Source organism: Theobroma umbraticum, unplaced genomic scaffold (assembly GCF_002168275.2).
Source record: "Theobroma umbraticum cultivar Fairchild unplaced genomic scaffold, ASM216827v3 scaffold_130.0, whole genome shotgun sequence".
NCBI classification, from domain to species: Eukaryota; Viridiplantae; Streptophyta; class Magnoliopsida; order Malvales; family Malvaceae; genus Theobroma; species Theobroma umbraticum.
Window position 1 is genome coordinate 5,332,172 of NW_018397264.1, and position 15,738 is coordinate 5,347,909.

The 15,738-nt window shown below is 35.3% G+C and overlaps 2 protein-coding genes across 7 annotated transcripts; one reads left to right on the plus strand and one right to left on the minus strand.

Moving 5' to 3' along the window:
• Window positions 1-5,197: 5,197 nt before the first annotated feature.
• On the minus strand, window positions 5,198-9,879 carry LOC110422251 (protein WVD2-like 3). 6 transcript variants are annotated; one of them, XM_021436090.1, is made up of 8 exons: window positions 9,741-9,836; window positions 9,162-9,192; window positions 7,450-7,981; window positions 6,883-6,968; window positions 6,398-6,491; window positions 6,214-6,285; window positions 5,948-6,058; window positions 5,198-5,776 (listed from the first exon to the last, which is right to left on the minus strand). In XM_021436090.1, the coding sequence occupies exons 3-8, from the start codon at window positions 7,975-7,977 to the stop codon at window positions 5,465-5,467; spliced, it is 1,203 nt and encodes a 400-aa protein (XP_021291765.1). In that variant the 5' UTR covers window positions 7,978-7,981; window positions 9,162-9,192; window positions 9,741-9,836; the 3' UTR covers window positions 5,198-5,464. The 6 variants fall into 6 exon arrangements, with proteins under 6 accessions (XP_021291765.1, XP_021291766.1, XP_021291764.1 ...); XM_021436091.2 differs by lacking the exon at window positions 9,741-9,836 and adding an exon at window positions 9,289-9,605; XM_021436089.1 differs by lacking the exon at window positions 9,162-9,192 and having other exon boundaries at window positions 9,741-9,879.
• Window positions 9,880-13,672: 3,793 nt separating this feature from the next.
• Window positions 13,673-15,578, plus strand: LOC110422254 (uncharacterized protein At2g34160-like). Its single transcript, XM_021436096.1, has 5 exons — window positions 13,673-14,016; window positions 14,348-14,396; window positions 14,858-14,920; window positions 15,010-15,077; window positions 15,220-15,578. Exons 1-5 carry the CDS (start codon window positions 13,735-13,737, stop codon window positions 15,304-15,306), a joined length of 549 nt encoding a protein of 182 aa, XP_021291771.1. The 5' UTR covers window positions 13,673-13,734; the 3' UTR covers window positions 15,307-15,578.
• Window positions 15,579-15,738: the final 160 nt, after the last annotated feature.

The following is a 15,738-nucleotide window of genomic DNA, read 5'->3' on the forward strand; positions in this document are numbered from 1 at the left end:
AAAAAAAAGAAGAAAAGAAGCAAAAATCACTATGTGACTTTATCGAGCATAGGAATCACTTTTCCCATCATACATACTCAAGATGTCTCTCTTGTCTTTTGACTACTATTCCCTGGATTATTACAAATTTACAAGTACATTTTTTACATATGTTTGCTAATCGTATCATTGCATAGCCATACCATGTCATTTCTTACGGATTGTACGGAAAAAAAATTTGAATGGCAAAATCTATGAAAAGGTTAAAGTTAGATTTGTCTGGTTTTACAATTTGACATCCATTTGCTTTTCTTCTTCCTTCACTAACACTAAAATGAAAATCCCAATTTTGTGTGCTAAGCAATTTCACAAGAGACAATTTGAAACTCTATTTCTTTAAGTCAAAATTACGTATGTTTTTGAAATCTTAAGTTTGATAAAGAAAATCGAGTCAAAGTTATCCGAAAATGATCAAATAGAATTCATAAAATGATATTAAAAGATAATCGAATTTCAACATTTTTAAAATTAAAATTTTAATTCAATCATGATTATTTGGACAACATGATGCTTTTCGAATTGATTAGTCGTATGTAACAATATGTTGAGAAAACAAAATCAAAATTTGGCAGCTAATTAATGTGATCAACCTTTTTTTGCATGATTTTATATCAATAATTTAATTTTTTTTTTCCAGTCAAGGAGAGATAATGATGGTATGACTTTATGGATAAAAACACCACCACCAGTAAAACCCAGAGGAAGAAAACATAATATATTATATATATATAGAAGTATTTGTTAGCTGTCTGTTTGACCCCATTTTGGGTTTTTCACACAATGGACTTCCAATTGCAAAGATCCATCCAATATGAAGGGATGATTTTTTAAGTTAATCCTTCATTATTGAAAGGAGTTAGTCAATACATTTCATTAATTAGTACCAAAAAGAATTCTCCATTGCAATTCAGATGAACAAAAAGAACACAAATTAATTCTTGTATCTGCAAATTCTGCCCATACCATCTTTTATTTTTGTCTGGATAAACCATCAGATAGCATTTCCCCATCTACTCATTAATGCCAAAACCAAACATGGAAGCTTTTGTATTTATTGCTGAACCCCCAACTTGCTTTATCAGGTTAAATACTGGTTGGTTCTTACATGTTTTTTTTTTTTTCCAATTAAATTCATTCTCATAGGACAATTTTCTAAAGCAAATTTGGTCCTTCCATGGCCCCCTAATTGAATAATGCAAAGGAGTATTTGATTTTCAGTCAGTAAAGGCCCTCAAATGATCTTTGAGGGGACAGAGCTCTCCAGAGTCTGGGAGACATAGCAGTAAATGGTGTAGCATGGGGCTGTTATGGTGAGGGAGCAGAGGGTTTTTTCCATGCACAAAATCTGACCCACATTGGGCTAGGATACTGACCCAAGGCATTAAAAGGTGAGGGTCGACAAAGACTAAGGAGATGGTTATGATGGCAGTCTTAAGGTGAAAAAGGGTGTAAATTCAAAGCTTAACTTTGATGGGGTACCCCTCCTGGAGAGAATATCTCCCTCTCATGCAACTAATAAAGTAAAAGTTCCCCTGCTCCAAGCTCATATTCTTTGCAACTCTCCACAAGCAAAGCTAATTTGGAACAAAAAATTTTCAACTGCAAAAAGATGAAACACAACTTTTGTTTCTTGTGCTGTTGTTTTTCTTGTTTTTCTCTTTTCAGTCTTGTTTTCACACAATCACACTAGCCCCATACAAAACTGCTGTTTTTTCAACGAATTTGGTAAGAAACAGAGAAAGGTCGGCAGACTTGCGGTGCATTTTGGAACTAAACTACAAAAGAGACAATGCTCCATTTTTCCAAAGACTACACCTAGTGCAATGAAGTTAGGAAAGGGCATTCCTGTTTTGACATGGTCCTAATTTTCTCATCATGACAAGTGGGCTGCACATTCCTTTGTTAGAATTGTATCACACTCTATTTTCATGGCAACTTGCTTGCATTGACAAACTCTTCTCAATGATCAACTTGAATTTGACAATGTAACAAAAATGCTTATACTACTTGGAAATCCATATCTCTCGAGGAATTCTGGAGAATGTTTGCCTCCTCCTTGAGCCTTGGGTTTTCCTGTATACCATCCAATAGTTATAAGCATTCTTGATAAGAAAATCATACCATAGCTAGATTTGAGGCATAATTCAAGAGTGGAAAACCCTTTATGATTTGCTTCAACCCAAATAACAGAATTATGAATACCTGCTTAGATTCATGAATTCTGCTGGATTCTATCCTCTCTATAACCTAGAGTCTTCCAAGGCTACAACAGAAAAGAAGAAAAAGGATATATAGAGTAATGTGAGGAAACAAAAATGAATTTCAATGCTTACACCTTGAAACCATAAAGAAAATACGATGGCTTCTTGAGATTTTGTTGGCTGATCAATAATTCATGAACGTAACATATAACAACCAGGGTGAATTGTATATATTCCATAAGTTGGGGGGAATGAAGCCTGGTCCGAGATCATTCTGATGAAGTCTAGAGCTTCAAATGAACGGTCTCGAACCAGACAGCATTCCCCTCAACTGTTCAAGACTTCAAAGAGAGAGAAGAAGAAAGAGAGAAAGGAGAAAAGAGAGAGAGAGTGTCTGTGTGTGTGAGAGGGAGAGAGAGAGGACTGTTTGATATTGATTTGGCCATGCAATGCTTTTCCCATGGGCCCTTATATACGTGAGGATGAGTATCTCCTTATGCGGGTCAGATGACATTAGAATCCCCGCTTTCTACAGCTTCCCCCTATCATGCTTTACACACAGATTTCAAGTTTTGCAACTTTGATGTTTAAACTTCTTTCTAGGCTACGTTTGGCTTTGAAAGTCGAAACCCCCCTCACCATATAACTCTGGAGAAGCAAATGGAAAGGTCATTGGTTTATACAGAAAGTTGAAAATACATTGTTGGAGATTAAAATCTTCAACATGGTATGACAGTTTTTTTTGACTCAATGATCTACAGTTCTTGAAAGTCTTTATTTTGTTAGATTTTAGTACAAAGAACAGGAGGGATTTGGCTTTTTATAAACCAACTTTTGTATTATATATATTAGTTTGATTAATCATCTACAGTGAGATGAAATGGATATGGACATGTTGATTAGGAATGCTGTCAAACACACCACTGTAAATTGAAAAATTAGATGCCAAAAGAACTGAAAATGATACTATAAAGTTTGGTGGAAGAAATTAAAGCCATTGTTACAGATTATAAATGGGGGTTGGAAATAAAAAAAAATGAAAAGATTGGGTGAAATACTGGGGTCAAAGCAATAGCTTCTTTTAGCATCTGATACAAAAGACTTAGCAAAAGCTCTATTCTACCTGTCAATCCTCCTCCCCCCCTCCCAAACTTAACTGTCTGAATTATAAAATTCATAAAAAAAGGGTACACGTGTCGTAACGAATGCCGGTTGATGGAACAAGGTAAGCCAAGAATTATCAAATGAATGAATGATCATTGCTTGGAGAAATTGGTGCTATGATTGAAGGATTACTTTATAACAGTGAGCTGAAAACTAAAGAAATATGGGGGTAGTGGTAACTTGCATCATCATCTTGACAAAGGGTGTTTAAAGGATGTCTCTTTTGCATCCCACTTGAGGAAAAAGGACAAGATTGAGGTGGGAGAAGCTTCATCAATGAGGGCAATATGCCACAAATAGTGTGATTCCAAGCTTAAATGGAAAGAAATACAGGTTGGCCTGTTAAAAGCTTTTGCAGAGCCTAAGGGAGGGCATTAGGAGGAAAAACAAAGCTGAAAGAAAAATAGAAAGAAAGGAAACTCTTCATGAAGTGATGTTACTGTGTTTTTTAAATATTTAAATGTAACTTATTATATGATTTAAGTCATTTCCTAATTTCACAAAAAGTCATCCACTTTGAATTATTAATATGACAACTAAATTTGTTTGAGATAATGGCAGACATCTATCTATCACATTTTACATGTGTTTAGGATCAAGAACCAATGTGCACCAGGGGAAAAAAAACTATGACAAGAGTTCTATATCTCTGCAAATGGCAGTAAGCTCACTTCAGGCACCCAAATTGATTAGCTACTATATATTAGGTGCTTAAGCATACCCATATAAATGAATCAGTCAAATTACTGTGGTACATTAAGAGACAGAAAGGGCAGGTGTGTTAGAGGAAAAAGAAGAAAAATATAGCTAGAAAAGAGAGGTAGGACTTGCATTTGACCCAGCTTCAGAAAGTATTTTGTTGGGTAATCCACATTCATTGCTCTTAATTAACATAACATTGTAATGCAATTACAACTTGTTAAATCTTTTTCCTTATAATGGAAGGTAAAAACCTTTCTCTTTGACATTTATGTTGAAGTTAAAAGCATCCCTAAGTTCCATGTACATGATTCAAGACTGAATAAATATGTTGCTTGTCATTAAGCTCATTAAACATTCTCAAATTTGGTGTTCAAAACTTGCAAAACTCAGTAACTCAGATAGTATTTAAAGCATGAATAATCAAGGACTCAAAGTTAAGCTAAAATTTAAAGCCAGGATCCTTTTTGACTAGCAAAATTTGTTAGCACAAATGAGGCATTTTCATCTCAAAAAGTCGTCTTTTTCTGTTAAATCACTGAAAAACAAAAAAGAATACCCACAACACTATGTGCTTTACGCTCCATGAGCATCTTTTTCTCTTTTTCTTTAAGACCTTTTCATGATGAGGCTTGCTGTAACTATGCAACACAAGGATTTCCATGCCATAAAAAGCACAACTTCCACCCTAACAAAGCGTCCCTTAACGGCCCCTCTACCTTAACTTTATATTCATTCTTCATCTCTTAATGGAGGCAACAAGCATAACTCCTCACACATTACCAAAAAACACTGACAAACTGAGTACACAATCCTCTGTGAGTTCCAAACCTTTTTAGTAAGGTTACAACTTACAACCTCTGCTTTCTACAATTCTGCACCACATAGAAACAATGAGTCCATCTGGGTTATGTGGCAGCAAGTGCAAGTCATGTCCAACGGCTGTTTTAGCAGACATATACTTTGAAAATATGCACCAGCACTGTCAATGTGAGTAAGAGACAGCAGCAAAACAAAAAGATCACAAGAATGGAAAATTATACAGGAAGTAAGTAGTCTATGCCTCCTCTCCTCAGGAGCTCATAACAAAGAGCTGGAAATCTAAAATGTTCAAATTTATTGAATTGTTCAAAGAAGCAAAGTGAAGTCTCTTGACTTTGTCAAATATTACAACAAATCAGGGACTTTTTATATATACGAAAATGTTATAACTTACAGAAATTTACACTTAATAACAATCCCGAAAAAGCAACAAGTCCTTGCAACTTAAAGGTAACGAAATACACATTCTGTAGAGCGGTCCCAAGAAAACATGAGAATAAACCCTTTCCTTCTTTTAAATTAGAAAACTCACCAGAAACTCAAGACAGGAAATTAATGTCTGAGTCAGTAATGCCATTAACCTTGGGTGGAACTGACTCACTCATCTCTTGCACTTTCGTGGATTCATCTTTGAATTTCAAAGGAGCATGGCCATTCTGGAAATTGTTTGGATTCTTTTTGTTTGCTGAACCAAACATGGTGGCAATGGTGTCTTCTCTTTGACTAGCCAAACTGTGCCGATTTCTGTGATGGGAATCATCTTTCACCTTCTCTCCTTGACTTGAACTGACTGCATCACCACTGCTCTTCCTTCGACCTAGCTTTGGAGACTTTGCTCGAGTTGGTGGCATCTGGCATTCATTCAAAACAGCATATCAAACTTTAAGCAAACATGCCAAGAAGTTGCTATAACTTATCAACAATAAATCAGAGAATTAACATTTATGATATCTGTTGAATAGTGAATTAGTTGTTTGACCAGGCAAAATGACATTAAAGATTAATAAAAATCTACACTATACCTTTTTCAGCTCAACTTTTGGTGGAGGTCCCTCATGGTAGAAGCTTGGCATTGGGTTTGCCTTGAACGTTAAACTCTTTCTGAATTGCCTGATGGATGCCTCCCTCTCTTCCTAGAAGATTTTCAAAGTTTTATCAGAGAAGAAGCAAAAAGGAAAAATAGAAATACCAGTATTTTGAATTATAACTATCTGCCTCAGACAGTAAACTTGAACTGGTAGACATGAGAGCAAGTGAGAGATGTAGGTAGCATGGTGAGTTGCCATACCTTAGTCCTTGCCTCACTTTGGGTTTTCTCAGCCTCTAGCGCTTGGTGTTTCTCTTCTAGTTTTGAATAAAACTACAAGAAAACAACAAAGTCAGACAAGGATTTGCCTTTCAGATTTTGCAGATGCAGATAGCATGCTAAAGTCAAGGCAAACACATGCAGCATATTGAAGTCAAGGCAATACCTCCTTCCTCTTCTCCGCACGTTCTGAACATCTAAATACAGGAGCTGATGCAACAGTTGCCTTGGGCTTAGCAGCCTGTGAAGACACAACAGTGCTTTGAACAGTCGAGGGATAACACCAGTGATTTGTGGACAGGGAGATGATTTTCATGCTTTGCCATGGGCATGCAGTGTCCCTGTCCCTTAATACAGGAATAGGGCATGCAATCTAAATGATTTTTTAGAACTTTATAACGATAAAGATTTGCATTTAACTAAGGTTTAGTGCTCAAATTTGACAGGTTTTTTCATTAGTTGAGCAACTTCTTTTCACAATTACAAGTGCAGCACAAGTGGACATAAATTAATTAGAAGATCATCGAAGCATTCAAGATACTAACTTTTTAAACCTATAAATCAGAAGGCATATCAATTCAAACAGAAAGGAGCATTTCAAAAATGTAGAAACGGAATGATTGAACTTAATTCCAGGTACAAAGAGGATACGTAGAAGTAACAGAACAAGTTTCATCATCATCAGGATGTTTCTTGTTATTAGGTTGCAGTGGCTTCCTCAAGACCAATTGCGGCTGCTGACAAACATATAGAGACTTCATGAGCAACTATAAGGGGGAGAAACAAAGAAAAAGAAATTTCTAAGCCTGTATTTGATCAATTCTATCATACCCTGCTAAGTATTTATTAAGTTATATATTCACTATTGGAATCAACATTTCCATTTCCGAATTTCTCATTTGAAAAAGAAAAAAAAAACCTACAAGCTATTAGTTGCGGCACCATGTGATTACTTCACGTTTTCATGATATCATAACACATCAAGATTCAAGAGGAAGAAAAATTTGTTGGTATTATCAGTCACTATATTGTTATCAATTTATGCAACTTCAAACAAATATAAAACTTGATGAAAGGCCTGTGCCTCGTACAACAGCATTTGCTTAAGTAAAATTTATTACTATGCATTTGCAACCAGTACGAAGTTTAAAGCAAGAGAATAGATGGCCAATAGTGGATTAAAACAACCCATAGAGAAATCTCAATAAGGAAGGTTACCTGATTCTGTTTTGTTGTATTTGGATGATGTGCACCATTTGTGTTGGAGGTTTTGTTCACACCAGATCCAGCATCAGGTTCAGCCACAGCAGGACGAGTTCCACATGAAGCACGCTTTTCAGTTGCAAGGGCAAATGGCTGTGGAACAGTGTGCTTCATTCGAACATTTACTGTAGCAAGTTTTGGTACATGCTTGGATACTCTTGACTTATTATTCTTTGTTTTTGCTGCTTCTTGTTTGACCTTCTCCTCAGTCAAGCCTGCCTCAAGATTGGAGCTTAGTACTCTCTGCTCTTCCTCACTGTTCTCAACTGAGTTTTCAGTAGTGCATTCCTTCACCTCGTATTCTTTTGCTTCAGTGCCTTCTTCTGTATCTTGAAGCTTGGGATCCCCATTCACATATGACTCCAAGGCATCATGATGACTGGGAAATGTTTCGTTATTTGGATCTTGTGAAATACCATTTGAATAAACTATTACACAATCTGGTTCCTTGTCCATGCAGATGTCTGTAACTTCTACTCCCATTGAACTGCACAAATCAATTAAAACATCCATGTTGCCATCAGTAACTTCATTTTGATGTTGATTTACGTATAACAATCAACAAGTTCAATCACATTAGATTGATAGAAATCATGCTATCTCAAAACAATCTGTCAATCATTTTAGATGCAGCTGGTACATAAATTTGCTTCTAGAAAGATTTATCTCATCCTAGAGATCCTGCCAAAAAAATACAGATCAGAAGGAATAGTGTAGATTCCAGAGAATCTACAAAAGCTATAACATAATTTCTATAAATGTGATTCAAAAGCCACACAAAGAGAACATCAGATATGATATTGGGGGAAAGCAATTAGAGAAAGAATTCACGATAGTATCACTCTTGCTTAGTGCTCAATTAAGTCCTGCACTCTGACAGGACTGTTTCAACTAAACTTACTCATCTACTCCTAAGCATGCTACATACGTCCAATGGTTTCTCCTCTTCAACAAACTAAGCTCAATTATGACAGTAGTAAAACTAGTCACCAAAATGGAATTGAAGAACCTTTTTGGTGGAAGATGAATAGCTGATGGAGTAATTGCAATGACCAAAGATATTCCTATTAAGCAATAGAAAGAATGACAAACAGAAAATACCTAATTAAAAAAAAACAAACATAATGGCTCTGCCAGCATGGAAAGATTTCCTTGATTTCTTTAAGAAAAAGAAGCAACAAACAGAACCATTTGCATCTTAAAACCTTGAGCTGTCGAAGGACATAAAAGGAAGTATAATTGAGAATAAGAGAGGGATATTACTCAGAGGAATGCGTGCTAAGTACGTAATTATGATAAGAGTCCAATTAACCAACTCAATCATACACCAAAAAAGCAATGATCATAGGTCAAAAGTCAAAAGAAAAAAAAAACAGAGAAAAAGATTACAGAACTTGGTTTTGGTAGAGCAAAAGAAAATTCCTATCATTTAAATTTAGAGACAAGGAAAGTTCAAAAATTCCAGAATTAATTCTAGAATCAACACCTCTCACCTCTAGACTCTAACATACAATTATAAATCTTACTAATGAAAACTAATACACATAAAGGCAGAGATAAAATTTATGTTTGGATTCATGTAGTATCTATTTGAAACACAGATATGCACTTCAAGGCCTCACAATCTGATTTAACACTCCAAAGAACCACAAAAATGATAATAATACCAGCAATGGTCACTGACCCTCCATTTGATTCCTGGAAAAGCAAGAGAAAAAGAGAATCTGAAATGTTATGCATAAAAAAAATCTTTCTTTCTAAGAAAAATCCAAAATTGAACCAAACTAAACTTACATTAAAATTCAATTTGTTTTTTCACATCACAGATATTAAATTTCAAATCTAACACTACCACAACATTTCTTAGCCATCAAACGCTACCAGAACAGGGAAAAAAGATTCAAAGACTTTGGATTCTACAAATGGTGGTTTTACTTCTTTGTCTCTGCCAAGCACAAACCAAAAACGCCCCTACAAAATCTCACACCCCAAAGAAAAGAAAGACACCCATTTTCAAGAACCAAGAAGAGAAGTGAAATCTAAGTTCGGATCAAACAAAGAAACCAAAGAAAAAAAAAAGACATCTTCTATTTCACAGAGTGACATTCAAAGGCAAAGATCTGAACTTTAAAACTCACACTTTGCACGTGCATGCAATGCAAGAAGGGGGATAAGAAGTCGAAGAAGAAGAAGAAGAAGAGAAGATCACAAGTTTTGAACAGTGGTAAATGTGGTAAATTACTTACATTTTTTATCTGATCTAATCAACAAACGAAGGCTCTCTGTTTTGCCTTATCGAGCTGTGTCTTCTGTCTTTCCGCGTTCTCTTGCATCTGTTTGAGAATGTTTCTGTTACTTTCTTTATATATATAATAACATATATGTAAGCTGGCTCGTCGGTGTTAACGGTGTTGCTTAACGGCGTTTATCTCATTTATCTTTTTCTTTTTTTGGGAAATAAATCTTTTATTTAAAGACAAAAAAAGAAAAAAAATTAAAAAAAAAGGTGTGGGTTTGATATTGGGAATAATGGAATCTTTTCCAAAAGATATTTCCCCAAATTTTGGCTTTCTTCTTTCTTTTCACTTAATTTACGATTAATACAATTTACTCCCTGAAGAGTAGTAGTTCTTAAGTATTCTTTTCTTATTTTTGGTACATTCTTTAAAATATTCTTTTTGTCTCAATTGAGGAACAATGGACCAATGCAACTTAGGGAAATTTAATATTCAGACAATGACACATCCATTTAAATTCAATTACTTATATAATACTCTGACTACATGAGCAATTAACACAAGTTTAGTAACTCAAAGCCTACCTAAATAAGAGGAGATTGCTAATCAATTGCAACTAAAGAGTAAAAGCCTTTTCACAATGTTGTTGGAAAAATTATAATAATTTGAAAAGATAGGATTATGGGTTAATTTCATTTTAGTCGGTTGGATTATGAGATTCAAGTAAAGTTTTTTTCCATCGTATGAATTTTATTTTATTTTTCTTAAAATTTGGAGACTTAACATAAATTGATAGAGAAAGACATAGATGAATTTAAAGTTATTAGAATCTAATTTTGGCCAAGCGTGACTTTGGAGCAATTAATTGGAAGGATCAATTCTAATTAAATAGGAATGAGGTATGAAAACAATTGATTAGCATAACAACTTGAAGAATTACTCCATTAAAACTACATATAAGTTTCTTGCCATCAAATTTTGCATATATAAATATATTATATTGGTATGGAAAACCCAAAAATGTGGTGAAGAATAAATTTATATACTTTAAACTTTTCCCAAACAAATAGCAGGAAAAATAGTCAGAAAGACTATAATATAAGTGATAAAGCTAAAATATTACCAAAGGTCTAACTCTGTGGGAGCCTTTACCTTCTTCTGCAAGTCCTCTGGCTTTCAAAAATAAGATAACAACTGTTTAACTCTGAATCTTATCCAGTTATCCCTATTATAAAGTACTGCAAGTTATCATTTCAATGTCTGCTTGCGTTGGAAACACATGGAATCTATATATAATTTAAATCAAATTATCAACACCCAAATTTGGGTTAACTTAATTTCCCAAATTTTATACTCTCTGAATATTAATTTTTTAAGTTTTAATGTCCAACATAACCAAAATTTTCCTAATAATTAGACTTGTAATTTTAGTATTAAGTTCTGGGATTTTTTTTTCACTTATTCAAACTTTGTTATCATGTTATGTTTGAATTTGCTGCCATACTCTGCAATCACAATATGATTATTATAATTTAACCATGCCCAAAAAAGGGGAATCATAAACTATTGGTGGGGTATTAAGCTCCTGTTTTACTTGCAAGTCTTGACTAACACTGTCAATAAAAGTACTTATATTATCTTAAACAATTTATAAGATTCATAGTTTAAACATAACTTTAGCAAATTAGTTGGGAAGTTTAATTGCTATAAACACATAGAGTTGTCAAATATGTCGAGGGATGTTCATAGGTTACCCAAAAAGTTATGAAAGAGACGATGTGTTTCTATCCAAATAATTGTTGAGGTCCCATCTTTGATTATTCCTGCTTAACCCTTTTGATAAAGGCCTAACACCCTCTAAATTAATTTGATACCCACTCCTTTTAGCTTACAATTCCCATCTTACCCATACCCTACAAGTTTGGTGAATAAGGGGGCTCTTGGTTTGGGTTAGGCAACAAAAATTTGTCCCATTTTCTCTACCAGCTTCAATCCCAATGTGTCTGATATATCTCTTTCCCCATGCATGAAAATTTCCTCATTCTTCTCCTTGTGTGGCTTGCCTTGTTCAAGAGGTTAGTCAGTTTTCAAATTCACTCTCCAGTTATTCAATCACATACAATATGCATTTTTACGATAAAGTCTTAAAGAGTAATTCTTTTTCAAAGTAAACCAAGTGCGAGTTACCCCTGCCACTTTCTTAGATATGGCTTATAGTAATGAATGGTTTTGTGGGGAAAACTTTTGCTGTGGAGGATATGCTTTCAACAGCTGGTGGGTAAAAGAGCTCTTTGTTAGTTGCATGCACATATTTGATATCTTTAGGTATGTTGGTTAAAGACTTTGGGAGGCTTCTTGCAATATCCTTGTATGATTATGTCTCCCCAGAATCCGAGGTGGGATCATTTATTTGCGGCTGCTGATCATCCTTTCCTTGATGCTTACATATGAACAGCAAATTAATTCCCATACAGCAACTTCTCCCTTTCTTTTTTTTTTTTTGGTATCTAAAAGCTTTGAAAATTTCATTCTACTTGATTAAGTCATTGATCTCATAACAACGATAACCAATGTATTTTATTAATTTAAAAAAAATTATGAATTTCGAAATATAAATATATACATTGCTTCTTTATCATGATATTGAATCAAAATTATGAATTTCGGAATATAAATATATACATTACTTCTTTAAGATGATATTGAATCAAATGATTGTTTTTATTAGTTGAAATAACAAGTGCTTGGAGAAATAATTAGCCATTGAAAAAGATTTTGTGGGTTAAAAGGATACATCAAAGTATATTATATGCATGAGATGACCAGGTTAAGGTTGATACTAAGAGGGGAAATTAGGGGCAATCATAGATAAGTAAGATTATGGAAGACAGGGTGAGCCCAAGGGGGGAGCATGGATGAGCTGTGAAACTATGACCTTAGGTGGTAGAGGGTGTGAGGAAGAGAAGGGAAGTGAGTGGAGTAAAAGGAAGGGTGCCATTTACAAAGCATAAACATAGAGGGAGAACAATGATAAAGTGGGAGCCAGGTATCCCTGGATCACGCCTTTTAATCTTCAATTTCAAGTCAATGATTGATCATCTTCAAAGGGTCCCCCACCCCACATCCTAGATTGTACACGCCAACGGCCATGATTGATGACCATCACCTCCTCCATCATCATCCACTCCTCTCCCTCACTTCAACTAAAGACTCACCATTATGTGTATCAAATGTGAGCATATATTGCCTTCATTTTTATTAATTTATTCAAATTTCTGTTCTGATGGGAACTATGCAATTAATGGTGAATTCTTAAGCATTTTCACAAGACATTTACTTATAAGAGCTTTGTAAATAAAATAAAAATAACCCCTTTTACAAGCAAACTAAAGGAAGTCAATCTTGCCCAATTGATAAGCAAAGCTGTGTATCCCTGTCAATTTAGAAGATATATCTAATTTGTGACCTTAGCGGCAAAAAGTTGGACTAACCTTTCGTAAATGTTTCAAGATAAAATAGCTCAAAATTTGAAGGGACAAACTTATATAACTTCCTAAAGTAATAACCTAAAGTGGTAATGATGGGTTGAAGTGGGTAAAAACAAGGTTGCCACCACCTTAACTCAGATGTGAAAGCGACATTGGACCACTGTGAAGCACAGTAAAATACATGGCCCTTTTAGGTCAAGCTTGCTCAAACTAAGTGAAATTTGCTATTCGATTCATGGGCTTCTCTGCTTCAAAGAGCCCAGCTAAACCTCAGTTAACTACCAAAGACCAATTAACCGAAGTCCATACCCTGAGATATGGTTTGCTTCTTAAGCCCAAAGATCTGCACGGCAATTAAACACGCGTCAGCTGTTCATTGGAGGTTAGCATAGCAATTTCCCTATAAGATCTCGTCCCAGTCGCAATTCACATTTTCACGAAGCAAATCTCCTTTAACTGAATAACAAACTTTCCCGCCATTTTCATCAAAAGAGAGAGAGAAGCGAGCTGCATTAATGGAGTCGATTACAGAAGTTGTTTCAGAGAGCGCTAAGGCCAAAGAAGAAGCTAATAACGTCGGAAATGGCGGCAACATCAAGATCAGTGAGAAGCCATGTATTGTTGCCTTGACTCTAGTTCCTACTGCTGCTGCTCATCATCATGACAAGGTTCCTTCTATCACTTCTCCAGCAGAAACTGAGTCACCTCAAGAGAAGAAGATGAAGAAGAAGCAGAAGAACAAGATTCAAGTCTCCAATACCAAGAAACCCTTCATCTTCTACCTCAATCTTGCCAAGGTAAAAGAATCTATACTTTCTGGGTTTTCTTGGGGTAGAAATGTTGAGATTTCTTTGTTTTTATTGGTTTTCTATGCTTTCTTGTATTTGTTCTGAAATGGGTTTGATATATTTCCAACTAAGGTTTCTTTCTCTGTTACTTTGCAATGTAGAGTTAGGTTTCTTGGTGCTTATACGTTCACTTTCCCCGAATATGTCACGGGATCTTTAATAATCAAAAACTTGGTGGTGATAGATTTTGTTGTGTTCATTTGATCTATCCTCCTCTTTAGGACTTTACGGGGTTTTGTCTAATCTAGTCTAATCTAATCTAATCTTTGCTTTGTTGCAGAGGTACATAAATGAGTACAATGAGGTTGAGCTCTGCGCCTTGGGAATGGGTACAAATTCTTCAACCCCTTTTCTTTTCTGTTTTGATTTTGTATGTTGCCTTTCTTCTCTTTCTTAGGCAAACTGAATCTGAAGCCTTTACTTGAATCTTCTTGTAATCAAAATGGATCATCAATCCTGTTTATATCCCACTGAATGCATTCTTCTTAGGGTAACTGACAACAATCTTGTTCAAGTTTTGCTTTGAGCATTAATTAGATTGTCTTATATATGTATCATTCTTTGGGAAAGATTATGGCATGCTTGTAGTTGATGACTACGGAAATTGCCAGACATTTCAAATTCACTGGCAGATTTCCTATTAAGCTTGCCAATGGCTTGATATGTAAAGCAGAAGAAGCACTGTCTTCGTCTATATTCATGCATCAATGGCATATACCTTGGACTATATAGCAATGGAAATCCTGTTTCATCGGAATATTTGCTGATATTTGTAGTTATTTTTCCCCAGCTATTCCTACTGTTGTCACAATTGCTGAGATTCTGAAGCGAAAAGGATTGGCAATCGAGAAAAGTAAGAAGCATTCAATATTTTATGTTATAGTAGGTGGTATATGTACTTCGCATGTTGTCACTGATTCTGATTGTTTGGAAATGCAACAGGAATAACGACATCTACTGTTCTCAGCCCGGAGGAGGATCTCAAAGGTCGTCGGATTGAGAAAGCTAAGGTTAGTGCCTTGCTTCTATTACTGGGGTTTGTGCAAATTTTAATACTCAAATTTCTCATCCACGTTTAACCCCTGGCAAGTTTTATTGGCCATGATTCCTGCCTAATTCTGTGCGTGTGTGTGTGTATCTCCCTCTCCATAGATAGAGATTGTGCTGGAAAAGGCTGAGAAACTTGACAAGACCAGTGGGCCTGAAACCCCAAAGAAGGCTACTGATAAGAACGCATAAACGAAGCAATAGCACTGAATTTCACTTCTACAGCATGACCTTCCCCTTTTCCGCCTCACACTTTTTACAGTTTCGTGTAGAGATAGGTACCTGTTCTAATTTGATCTCTTGCTAAAATGAGCCAGGGTCAGTTTAGTAGGAGCTAGTCCAGTTGCACCTTTCTGAGTGTTTTTGTCTTTGTTGTCTTTGATCATGAGTGTTTACACAGTAATGTACCGTCCATTTACTGTACAGTGTACACAGAACGTGTAAAAAGAATGCATTTTCACAGTGTGAATATCACTTTGAGCTACGACATTATCGTCTTAGTTAACAGAAGCACTGTTATTCAATTAGCATGAGCAGCGAAGAGAAAGGGTTATGGCAGATGATAAACTCAAACAAGCAGATATCTGAGGAAGTTTTATAAAAAAGGGATGATTTTTTTCTCTA